At 36.1% G+C, this 12,933-nt stretch overlaps 1 protein-coding gene across 1 annotated transcript; it reads right to left on the bottom strand.

Moving 5' to 3' along the window:
- Positions 1-686: 686 nt before the first annotated feature.
- On the bottom strand, positions 687-1,646 carry LOC114706675 (olfactory receptor 51F1). Its single transcript, XM_028889166.1, has one exon. The coding sequence runs from the start codon at positions 1,644-1,646 to the stop codon at positions 687-689; it is 960 nt and encodes a 319-aa protein (XP_028744999.1).
- Positions 1,647-12,933: the final 11,287 nt, after the last annotated feature.

Here is a 12,933-nt window from a genome sequence, read left to right as displayed (position 1 = left end):
TTCCATTCCATTTATCAAATAAATAAATATCCCTAGTTCCCAAAACTTTTTTTTGACTGTCACTTGATAATGACTTGTCTGAATTATTTATTCTTATCATTTATGTTATGGTTGTCCATGAATGCAATAAGTTAAAAGTAGTTTTGAAAAAGCTATGAAACACTTAGAAATGAGGCATGGATTCATGGTGTTCCATATTTTACTTCTGACCATGTCGTATCTCCCCTGGGTACATTTGGCATAGTGTATAATACAGAGCATGGTGTCTAGGATATGGGAATCATAGATTAAAATTTCAACTTTTCTCCATGATAGACGTATGGCCTAAATGTCTCTTTAAATAATGTTATGTATTTTGTTGGGCTGTTTTGAAGAATAGGTAGACTATGTCTTGTGGGCCATTAGTAGAAAATCTAACACAAAACTATCAGGAAATGTCAGTTACTTGAATAATAGTTTTATGTTTTCATTATTATTATTTACATTCCCCTGGTTAGACTTTAAAACTCCTGGGAAAGCATAGTATACTTGTATTTGAAACATAAAACACTTAAATATTCACTAAACATTGCTAAATAAATTAAAGTCTTGAAAACTCACATATAAAATGGGGAATCTCCAACCATAGTTGTTTTTGCAGCAAGAAAATCACACCAGGGTTTTCAGAAGTAAAGGGTAGTCTCTGTTTATTTTGCAAAGAGCAAACTAAGGATAGCCTTTCTGATTTGTTTTGTTTTTACACTATAGATGATTGGGTTGAGCACAGGGGGTAAAAGAAGGTAAACATTGGCCATCATTGAATGGACTACTTTGGGGGCTGACCGACCATAGCGATGCACTAGGGACAAGCTAAACATAGGGATGTAGAAAATCGCAACTGCTCCAATGTGGGACACACAGGTGCTGAAGACCTTGTACCGTTCTACAGAGGAGGCAATAGTAAGGACAGAGCGAATGATCAATACATAAGACAAGACAATGCATGGAGTGTCTACCCCTGTGGTCAGAATGAGATCAATTAATCCACATATGCTGTTGGCTCGAGTGTCCGAACATGCTAACTTAATCACATCTGGATGATAGCAGTAGGAATGGGCAAGGGTATTCACTTTACAGAAAGAAACAGGCTTAAGGAGCAAAAGTAGGGGAACTATTAATACTATAGTTCGCATAATCACTAGGAAACCCATCTGAATGATTCTAGAATTAGTAAGAATTGTGGTGTATCTAAGAGGATTACAGATTGCTACATAACGGTCAAAAGCCATAGCTACCAGCACCCCAGATTCTATAAATGTGAACCCATGAAGAAAAAACATCTGAGCAATACACAAGTCTAGACTGATTTCATTTGCATGAAACCACAGGATCCTCAAGGTGGTTGTCATTGTAGAAATAGTCAAACCCAAGTCAGTGGCTGAGAGCATGGAGAGGAAATAGTACATAGGTTCATGCAGACTATGCTGAGTCACAATGATAAAGAGGATCATGGTGTTCCCAGAGAGGGCAGTGGCATAAAGACAACAGAAGGGGATGGAGATCCAGGCATGAGCAGACTCTAGACCCGGGATGCCAGTCAACAAGAAGGTTGGTAATTTTGACGTGAAATTGCTCAGGAATTCCGTGTTGTCCTGCATTTGTAGCATTTGCCTTACAATGCTCACATCCTAAGAAGCAACAAATTGTACTGATTAAAAAAACTACCTTAGGAAATAAATTCTGTTATCTAGAAAACTAAAATTTATTAATCTAGCAATTATCATTAGAGATATTTAGCAAAGGCAAATTTTAAATTTTAAACCAAGAAAATACATTCATGTAATTTTGTACATTTATATGTTTATTTTTGTATTCATTGACCTTTAATTCGCAACAGATTGTGTGCATAGATATTCATTTCAAGGATTGTAGAAACTAGGCAGGTTTCAATGTGGGAGACTCAGTTTGTAAAACACAGCAAAACAAGTGCATTGGATTTTGAATATGCTATGTTTAAAGTGAGCAAGAGAAACTTATTTAAAGATGTTCACATTTGGAATGGTCCTGCAGGTGTGATGTTCCAGACATAGATCTTTAGAAATAGATCATTTTAATTCCACAGAATGGATGAACAGGTAAGAAAAGTTGACTACTAAAAGAAAAATAATAACAGATTGTTGTGGAAGTTTAGAGGAAGTGTTATATCTCCTAAGCCATGGGGATTCTGAATGCTTTAAGAGAACTGTAAAAACAAAGAGACCATGGTTTCTCCACACACACACACACACACACACACACACACACACACACACACACACATTGATAACAGAGCTGAACTGTTTGAGCAGCCAAGTCTAGTAAGTATTAGTAAGTATTAAAACATTCACATTCAGTTCCGAGTATGTTAGTGATCATGAGAAAAGCAGGGGCACTTGCTAACAACTGAAACTGACACTGCAACAGGGCTTAGGGAATAGGTGCGAAATGTGGTGGTATAGTTAATTTCATCCTCAGAAATTTATCGGTTAAGGCAATGATAGAGACAGATTGTGACTAATGGAGGCTGTAAGAGGTATGGAGGTGTTATGAGAATTTCTATAAACATACAAATTTATAAACTGTGGATACAGATACAGTAGACGGTGATGAATTTTACATAAAGAACGAGTGAACTCAATTGATATATAAAAGTATGAAAGCATCATGTGATTGAACACAGTACAAGAGAGTACTTCCAGAAAGATAAGGTTAAGCATTTTCATTGACACTAGGGTGTGTCAAGTTGGTAGACTGATGGAAAGTCATACCAGGGAGTTTTCACTCAATAGCTATAGTTCGCTCAGGGATTATGAAGGGTAGATTTTGTTTGTTTCCAAAAAGTATGGAGTGATGGATGTTTACTTGAAGACAAGGTAGAAGATAGAATTAGGCAGGCAGATGATTCTATAGGCATAAGTGTTTCAGAGCCCTGTTCATTTAAAATTATGTCATTCATTAATTAATTGATTCATAGGATGACTAAAAATCAAATAGTAGCAATGTTACTCACCTTGTTAAAGTTTTCAGTCAAATTTATCATGAAATTTGCTTTAGGCTAATAAATCTTGTGATGTGTTTTTAATTTATCATTCTTCTCATGCTATTTTTCTTTTGTAAATCTCTAATTTCAACTATATCTGAGAGGAATAGTTAAAATATGTAGCTCCAAACTGTTTGATAATATTTTATGGATCCCAAAGGGTAGGGTAGAGTATACTATTACTGAATTTTATGTAAGTCTGTTTGGATATTTATGTGTAGATAATAAACAAAATACAAAGACAAAAGAGTGAGTATCCTTACCTATCTTACCAGTGTTGTATGAAAACAGGAAAGTTCTATGTCTTTGCAAGCAGACAGGCTATCATGCTGGGACCTATGGACTTCACAGTAAGTTTGAACTGAACTGTGGAATTATATGCAAGATGTGTTTTCTCTGGGGAACATGACAAAGAAGAAGGAATGTGTAAAAAATGCAAGGCAACACCATTGACTCCCAGAAGGTTTTAAGCTACTATCTCAAATGAACAGTGGTCCCAAGGAGTACTGAATGATAAGCAAAGCATTCATAAATAGTTGACTTTCCATATTGATGTGATCTCTTTATGGTGCATTCTGTCACACTCACTGTGAGTACACATGTGCACTGTTGTGTCTGAATAAACATTATTTCCTTGTAGTTATCCATCACCACCTCTGGCTCATGGAATGTTTCCACACTCTCTTCTGTGATGATCTCTGAGTCGTGTGGATAAGGCTGCTCTCTAGATGTCCCTTTCAGGACTCATTACTCCATAATCTCTTATTCTCTGAATGCTGACCAATTATTTGTCTCTGTATTAATTGCCATCTATTGCAAGTAGAAACTTCTCTGGTGTGAGTTGATGGATGCACTAATCTACAGATATAGCAATAGCATTATGAGTCATTTTAATGTTAAGACCAATTAGCAGAATAGTAGCTTCTTCCTTAGGGCCTATGACATATCTAGTAACAGGTTATTGACCACACTAATGTTGCCAGGCATGGGTTCTATCTAGTTGAGAGGACTTTAAATCTGATCAGAAAGTGGTTACTTACTCCCATAACATTTGAGTCTTTATTGCAACGGTAGGTATATCTTGCCAAGGTAGTCATTGTTACAGGTCATAGAGTTCACATATGAGTAAGATTATGCCTACCATCTTCTAGATAAATGAAAGCCAGCCAGGAGACATGAAGCTTTCAGATCAGTACCTCATTGATTTCTCTCTGTTTTATGGCTCAGATATGTGGTGTCTTCAGCAATAGAGTGTGATAGATTATAAGTGTGCTTAACTAAGGTACACAATGTGGTACTTTAACACATGTATGTAAGGTGCCATTATCAGATCAGTGTAATTAGTATATTCATAACCCCAGACATTTATCACATCTCCATGCTAAAACTTCCATGTATTTTATTGTTTGTTGTTTTTATTAAAGAATAAGAATAAAACAGAAGAATCATTTGACTCTGAGAATAAAGTGTGACCTTGAAATCATTCAAATGCCTATGATTTTTAAACTGTGTACATACTTATATACAAATGCACACTGTTCACAAAGGCATACAGTTTACAAAAAATACAGATAACAAATAAAAATAGTTGTGGAATTATGTTATTGAGTGACAGTTTTCATTTTAGAGAGGAAGAAATATAATGGGCCCTAGTATAACACTACCTTACTGCCCAGTCATTAGACCTTCACTAATTGTTAGTCATATAATTAAGATAAACTATTTTATAACCATTTTCTCAGTCAGTTTCCTGGGCAAATTGGTTGCTACAATGCCTTGTTGGCTAATTTCAACTGATCTTGGGGTAGAGAAAGGCCTTGATTTAATTGTGCATTTTATCTGTTATCCTAAGGACAGTTTGAAGAAGAAATGAACACTCTCACTCCTTGTGGTCAGAAATAGTTATGATTAGAAAACATTCTTCAGTAGGATGGGCTAGCTTTCACTAGCACGCAAGGCATCAAAAAAATATAAGAAAGTAAGATGGAGTTTAACCCTCTAGTAAACTGTGCTCCTTAGTGTTGCATCACAGTTACAAATTTCTGGAAACACACACACACACACAACACACACACACACACACACAGTGAGGATTTATTTGGTTCATGTTCACTTGGTTCCATTGCTGAGGCCCTAGAAATATGGTGTGATCATTTGGTTGAGAAAAGCAAATTATCAAATGGTTAGCAGGAAAGGAAAGAAGGAAAGACAGGACTGGACCACAGAAGGGCATTAGCTCCAGGGACAGAATCCCAGTGACTGACTTCATCCAGCCAGGTTCTACCTCTAGAGGAGTGCCACCAACTGGAGAACAGGCCTTGGACCCACGAGCCCAGGGGAGACATTCCATGTTCAAACCATATCTGGAATGAGTGATCTTTGACTGAGCTGAGACTATAAGTTTTTAGTTCGATGTGCACAGAAAAGCGTCAATGTGTAGATTATCTGTGTTGTGGTTTATCCTATGGAAATTTGCTTGCTGACTGCTATGGGCCAACTGACTTGTAGTTCATTTCTTTATAATACTATAAAATTAGTGTATGGTGTTATCTTAACATCAGTAGAAACAACAGAATAGAATAAAAGAAATGCTCAGCATTTTAGGTTTAGGTTTTGACCTTTTCAATTAAAATTAATGTGTTAATGCAGTCCTTGGAAAATCTAGAATGTGAATTTTTTTATACATTGTTCTAAGAAAAGTTCTTTGTCTAGTAAAATCATGATAAAATAAATGCTTTAAAGCACAATACTCAAAGTTGATACCCTTGTCATGCTAAAGATCCCTGGGCTTGGTCTCCAAGAGCTTGGTGAGCACTTAGTCACTAGGCAATCTTGCAGAAATATCTGTGGATGAAATTTAACAACAAATTATGATGAACTTTGTTATTTACACTTTCTTGGTCCTCAACTAATGAGAACAAAGGAATTCAAGCTTATGACTTTATTATAGGGAAGTTTCCCACAAAATCTCTGTACCATGCTTTTCTATAAAAACCAGAAAGACATAGTTTGAACTGGACCAGTGGTTCTTGCTGGGTCCACTCCAGGGCTCCAAGGAGGGAGGACCAGGGATGAGAAAAATAAATAGTCAAAAGGTATGCTGCTACAAGGATTGATGGCCCAAGTCAGTGAGTGTATTAGTATCACAGCTTCCTTGTACACCCCTCAAACGAGAAAGCAGAAAATAAGTCAAGAGCATCAGATATCCGGATTGCAGGGAGATCAGAACAGCGCTAGTGTCCTCTTTTGCAAGGTGCATGCTGGTACAGAAAGGACAGCATTTTGCACCTAAGTGTCTGGGGAAACTGTCAGGCCCCAGTCTCTGGCTTTGAGGACCCTCAGAACCCTGGCGCCAGCCCCTTGCTCACCTGGCCAAGCATGACCCTATCAGGGAACAGAAGTTCAATACTTTAACACTTTAGGACTTTGACCCTATCTAGCCCCCGATGATGGTTCAATGGTGGAAAGAACCAGTAGGCTGAGACTGACAAGAATGAGAATATGGAAGCTAAAGCAAAGGGAGAAGAAAGAATTGAGCATGGATATTCACAACAGCACGTTTGCATAGAAATGAACATCTGCACTAAACACTAGGTAGAGTTTCTCCAATTACAGTTTCTCCTACACAGCACCTATTGGATTGACAATATTAAACAACTGCAGAAAAGGCCATGAGAACCTGGATATGGTCTGATGTGTCATGTATCATCATAGGCATGGTCACTTGTTCACAGTAGGTATATGAGGCAATCTGGTTTAGGCAGATGGGCATCCAGGAGAATATGAAGATCAAGGGCATCAACTCAAAATACTTTGTGTCATCGCAGCTGTTCTTAGTTAGGCTGGTAATGACTGGAACAAAATGGTACATTGAGGAAGAAAATAAGGCTGTGTCTGCAGAACACCTTTAGCTACCAGAAGGGACAGTGAGGATGAGACAGGTCTGGAATGAGTGTGGCAGGTATAGAACTTGATTTTGCAGACTAGCAGCCAATTAAATGGTCAATCTTAGGTAAGGTGAAAAAGCGCCTCCCTCATGAAAGTTAGAGAGTCCAGGAAAAATTGAAGGGGCTCATAGAAGTACTTAGCACTGCCACATCAATGAGTAACAATAGCAATAGAAAACAGTGTGGAAGGCTGTAAGTAGGGGGTAGATGTTAGGGACATGGGGAGAGGGAGATGTAGATGAGGAAATTATCCTAAGTAACTGTGTAAGAAAATGTCATGAGGAAATTTACTTCTTTAAAAACTACTAAAAAAAAGTGAGAAATAGACCCAAAATTGGGGCAATTCCCACCCTGGAATGGCACAGAGGTAGATGTATGTGGTAGGTAGTGTAGGTGGTTATTCACAGTGCTGGCAACAGATGATGACTGTGATACTAGTATCCAAGGAAGGAGACTATCCATTGCAGTGAGTAAACAAGTAATGAGCATGTATTATTTTTGACAGAGGCAAAAATTGTGAGTGTCAAGTGAATATGAAATTCTTAGATCAGGAAACCATTAATCATATGTCTAAAAACATGCATAATTTCTTAAACTTAAGATGATGAAATTTAGCTATATATAGTTTAGTCAAGTAGAAATATTTATAATCCACAAATCCAGACTTATAGATAATATCTGTAAGTAATGTGGTATTTCTAGGTGGAAATTTGTTACAATTACAGTAAATGTGACATAAAAGTTAATTATATCCAGAGTAAGAAATTAGTTTTTCACTATGTCTTTGGGTAGGTCTGGATATATCTTTCATTTCTACACATACAATTAAAATCAAAAGATATTGGCAAAGTAATAAGAGAGAGGAGAGAATGATGAGAGAAAGAAAGAGAGTAAGTGATGCATGATCCTAATTAGTCTTAACAGTAAAAACCCAGAGTCAGATATTAGGGTGAAAGCTGAAAGATCAGAGAAACAGAGCAGCCATCCACTAGAAACTTCTTATTGCTATGAAATTTTCAGACTGAAAAGGGGTGATCCTGTCTCTATGCATCCTCAGACAAAATGGTGTCCTGTCTCTACAAATCCTCTGTTTGAATGGGTGTTCCTGTCTCCACTCACTTTATATTCCTGTCTCCACCTCCTTATTACAGGGATTAAAGGTGTGAGCTACCACCATCTGGCTCTGTTTCTCTTTGAGACTGGTTCAATCTCATGTAGCTCAGGGTGGCCTTAAACTCCTGATCCTCCTGCTTCCTCTTCCCAAGTGCTGGGATTAAAGGTGTGTGCCATCACTGTAGGGCCTCTCTGGTTCTAGTGGCTATCACCATGCTCTGATCTCCAGGCAAGCTTTATTTGTTAGAACACAAACAAAATATCATACAACATTTCTCCCTTTTTGTCTAAAACAAAAAGTAAAGGTTTTAACTAACATAGAAAAACAATAAATACAATAACTTTTATACTAATATATACAAACAATAATTAAATTAACAATGTCTAGTCCATTAGTATTTGACATATCCAGAGAAAATACTCCATTATCCATCCTGTCTGGGTGAGTCCAAAGTGTTGTACCTAACTCACTTTCTAACACAATGCATTACCAACCCAAAACTATCTTTTTATGTCTCCCAACCTTATACATTTTGCACCTCTTTTATGAGTGTCTTTTTTGAATCTGATATCAAGGAAAGCTATAACTATCAGCTCCATCAGAGACCTGAGAAAGATATAATATTACCTGAGTAAACAGGAAGTGTAGCTCAAACAACATTCAAAAATAAGAAATGATATATAAATTTTTGGCTGCCTGGACAGTCACCCAAGGTTCCTCAGCTACATTGGGGCATTCATCTTTGGCCCACAGGCCTAGAGTATCTGGCACAATTATCTGCAAAGCAGGATTTTTGAAGGACTCTCCCACCTTGTCTTGGCAAAGTTCTACAGTCACTTCTTTTCTGTTCTGTTTGTCCAATGTCCTGCATACTGTCAGCAGTTGAGTCAGCAGTTGCTCAGTGGCTAACTTTTGCCATAAAGAAAGTAAACTCATTATGGGGTTTCTTTGATGCCCATCATCTTCTCTGAAGTAGGCTGGTGCTGCCAGGAGCAGACATGTCTCATTGTCATAAAAAATAACCTATGTTATTAAAACATCTTAAATGCCATATTCTGTAGATCTTTGAAGACCACTTGCCTATCTAAAATATATCTTGAAAACATCCCTAAGAGTTTGATTGTAATAGGTGACTAACTACTAAACTGCATTTCTTTATTATTCTAAATAGTTTGTAATAATAACTTTCAAGGACTAGAAATTTAAATTACATTGTTAGATGAGCTGTATAGGTAAAATACCTTGAACAAGAGTAGAAATGTATGTATAGTATATTCTAGCCAAAATAAGCTTAAATTTGTAGCAATATACAAAATCCATATCAATGTATAATATTTAAGACTAGTAGTTGCTTTTTTATGTTTTGGTTTGTTCAAGACAGGGTTTCTCTGTGTAGCTTTGTTTCTTTCCTGGATCTTGCTCTGTAGAACAGGTTGGCCTCAAACTCACAAAGATCTGCCTGCCTCTGCCTCCCGAGTGCTGGGATTAAAGGTGTGTGCCACCACCGTCCAGCAAGTAGTTGCTTTTTAAAAGTAGATTCAATAATTTACCTTTTTATCCTATTATTTCCATAATTTATATACAGTATAACAAAAAATAACCTTAAATTTGTACCAATATACAAAAATCCAAGCCAATGTAAAATATTTAAAACTAGTAGTTGCTTTTTATAAGTAGATTCAATAATTTACCTTTTTATCCTCATTCTATATCCACCTTTTTTTGTTTTTAGAACAAGATTCCTGAATCTAAACTCCTTTGTTCAACTTTTTTCCTGACCATTACCAACAACAACTTGTAACCAACCACCATAAGCAAAGACAAATGCCCAGAACCCACTGAAAAACAAAAAACCAACCATCCAACCTCTTGAGAATGTGGGTGTTTTATTCTTAAAATTATTTCCTGCTGTCTGGGGGTGACGGCATCTTTAGGAGACCCTGAAAAAAATTAGGTTATTGTCAAGTCCTGGAGGAGCTAGCTATAGCATTTGTTGTCTAGTCTCTGTGTAATGGGAAAGTTCAGGGTTTGTCTCAAGTCCTAGCTAGAGTAGTCTGTAAGGCTGGATCATCTCAGTTAGCCTCCTTGAAATTGTCCTAAGCAGTTTATAGGACAAATCTAATCTTTAGTGGTGTTTGTCAGATTAGTAGCATTACCATAGCCTAGGTAGAATCCTTGTTGTGGGGCCGCATCATCATTTTGGAGACTTCAAAAGTCATTTTTAGGCATGGTCATGGTCCACTACAAACATTTTAAATGTCATGTGCAGCAGATCTCAAAGAGGTTAAAGGATCATAATTTTTATATACATCCAGAGTACAAAAACTTAATTCATAGTTACCTGATAGAGACACAAACCTGAAGTCATGTACAGGAAACTAGATGAAGCCCTTTTCTAGAATTAGTTAGTACTCTATATGGCCACAAATATCATGACAAAAAGTTTAAAGTATATTAATCTTATAAATTTTGATATAATATTCATACCTCAAGAAATTTTTCAAGAGTCAAAACAAACCCAAAGGATCTTGAGATTAGCAGCAATAGAATAGTCTCTTAATTTTTGTTTTTCTTCTATCTCCTATCAAGTGGCTTTTTTGACATAAGACAGAGATTTTGGATTTTCCTTTTTAACAAGCATGTTTGGGTTTAGAGAAGGAGAGAGCCAAACTCCAACTCCAAAGCCATCTTTAATTTTTAATTGAACTGGGACTTCAAAAAGACCATTTGCATTATATGTTTGTAGAGAACAGCAGAAACAAATATTTAGGAAGATTTATGAAATTTTATCCTCTTGGAAATGTGGTATATCAATATGCCAATTTAGTCTTTTTCTTGGGACATTTTATCTGGATGATTCATCCTATTTCTTCAGATGTCTCATTTGTCCAGTGTTCTTCAGATTCCTTAGCCTTCATTCTCCTGAAAGATAAAAACAAAAACCTTTCCCCAAGTCTAACTTTGGGGAGGTTCCCTTTTGGCAAGTTATTTCTGATTAAATAAAAAGCATTTGTTAGTGGTATAAGTTAATTTTCAATTGGATGGTCATGCTGGTTGATGAACTATCACCTCTTCTAATCAAGAGGTCTCTCTTGTTCAAATCTAATCTTTATTAATTTTGATAGTATCCATAGCTTTTCTTCTGTGGAAACAAAAGCAAAACCTCTTCCCCGATGTAATACATATCCTAGTTCCCATTCTGAGGGTCACCACATCTTTAAAGTATACAGGATGCTTTAATTCAGCAGTTTTTTCTATTATCTGATGTCTCTCCACAGCTGTTGTTCCTTTCTCATTAGCATTTAGAAATTTTAAAGTTAACAAAACATTATGAAATCTATTTCTGGGGGTCTTTATTACCCCTTTCTGTTTATTTAGCATATCTTTTAGAGATTGATTAGATCTTTCTATAACTGCTTGTCTTGTAGGATTGTGTGATATACCTGTAACATGCTTTATGTTGTAATATGTAAAAAAAAACTGTTTCATTTTACTAGCGACATATGCTGGACCATTGTCAGTTTTAATTTGTACAGGTGTTCTCATGATGGCCATGAATTCTAATAGGTGTGTAATTACAGAATCAGCCTTTTCAGAACTCAAAGCAGTTGCCTATTGAAATCCTGAATATATATTTATGATGTGGTATACATATTTTAATTTTCAAAACTCTGAAAGATGAAATACGTCCATTTACCAAATTTCATTTCTTTGAGTGCCCTTTGGGTTACTTCCTGCAGGTAATGGAATTTGATTATACAAGGAGTAAGTAGGACATTTTCTTATAATTTCCTTGGCTTGATTTCAAGTGAGGGCAAAATCCTTTTCAAACTCTTGCTATTGACATAGTGTTTTTGTTTTTGTTTTTGTTTTTTTTAGAAATTCTGAGGACTCCAACACATTTCCTATTAATATCTGATTAATTTCATCATTACCTTGTGCTCGAGGGCCTGGCAGACCCATGTAAGAACTGATATGTATTATATATAAGGAATAATACCTATTCCTTACTAGTTCCTTTAGTTGTATAAATAATGAAGTTAATTCTGACTCATCAAAAATAAGTTCAGTGGTTTCAAAGTGTAAAATAACTCTTTCTGTGTATTGAGAGTCAGTAATTATATTAAGAGGTTCTGTAAAATCCATTAATACCATGAGAATAGCATATAATTATAACTTTGGACAGAATCATAAGGGCTTTGAGCTACTTTACTTAAATGTGCTGATATATAACCTACCTTTCCTGATTGCATCAGTATAGAATGTAGGGGCTCCAGAAATTGGTGTTACCCATACAATATGAGGAAAGATCCAGTTAGTTTTCTATAAACTAAATTTTCTTGTTTTGGGGGTATTTGTTGTTAATCTCTCCCAAAAAATTACTGTGAGCTCTTTTCTAATGTTCATTTTCTGCTCATAAAGAGGAAATTTCTGCTTTAGTAAAATGTACTACAATTTCTGTTGGGTCCATTCCTATCAATTGATGAAATCTTAATTTTCCTTTTAGAATCAACTCAGAAAACTTTTCCACTTATGTCATCAATTTTTTACTCTGTTTGTGTGATAAAATATCTATTCCAAGATAATATCTCCCCTCTGCATTAAAATCCCTGTAGAAGAATATATAGAGGGTAAAATAACCAGGATGCAATCAAGCTCCAGACCCAAATGATCCACATCTACATACTGTAATTTCTTTTCAACCAAAGTCAATTCTCTCTCAGCTGATAATTCTCTTGGACTATTTAAGTCCTTGTCACCCTTTAAGGTCCTGACCAAATTACTCAGTTCTTGATTTGTTACTTCATTAGTGG

The sequence above is a fragment of the Peromyscus leucopus genome, chromosome 1 (assembly GCF_004664715.2).
Source record: "Peromyscus leucopus breed LL Stock chromosome 1, UCI_PerLeu_2.1, whole genome shotgun sequence".
In the NCBI taxonomy this organism is placed as follows: Eukaryota; Metazoa; Chordata; class Mammalia; order Rodentia; family Cricetidae; genus Peromyscus; species Peromyscus leucopus.
Note: the sequence above shows the minus strand (reverse complement) of the source record. Positions and strands in the feature narration are given on the sequence as shown.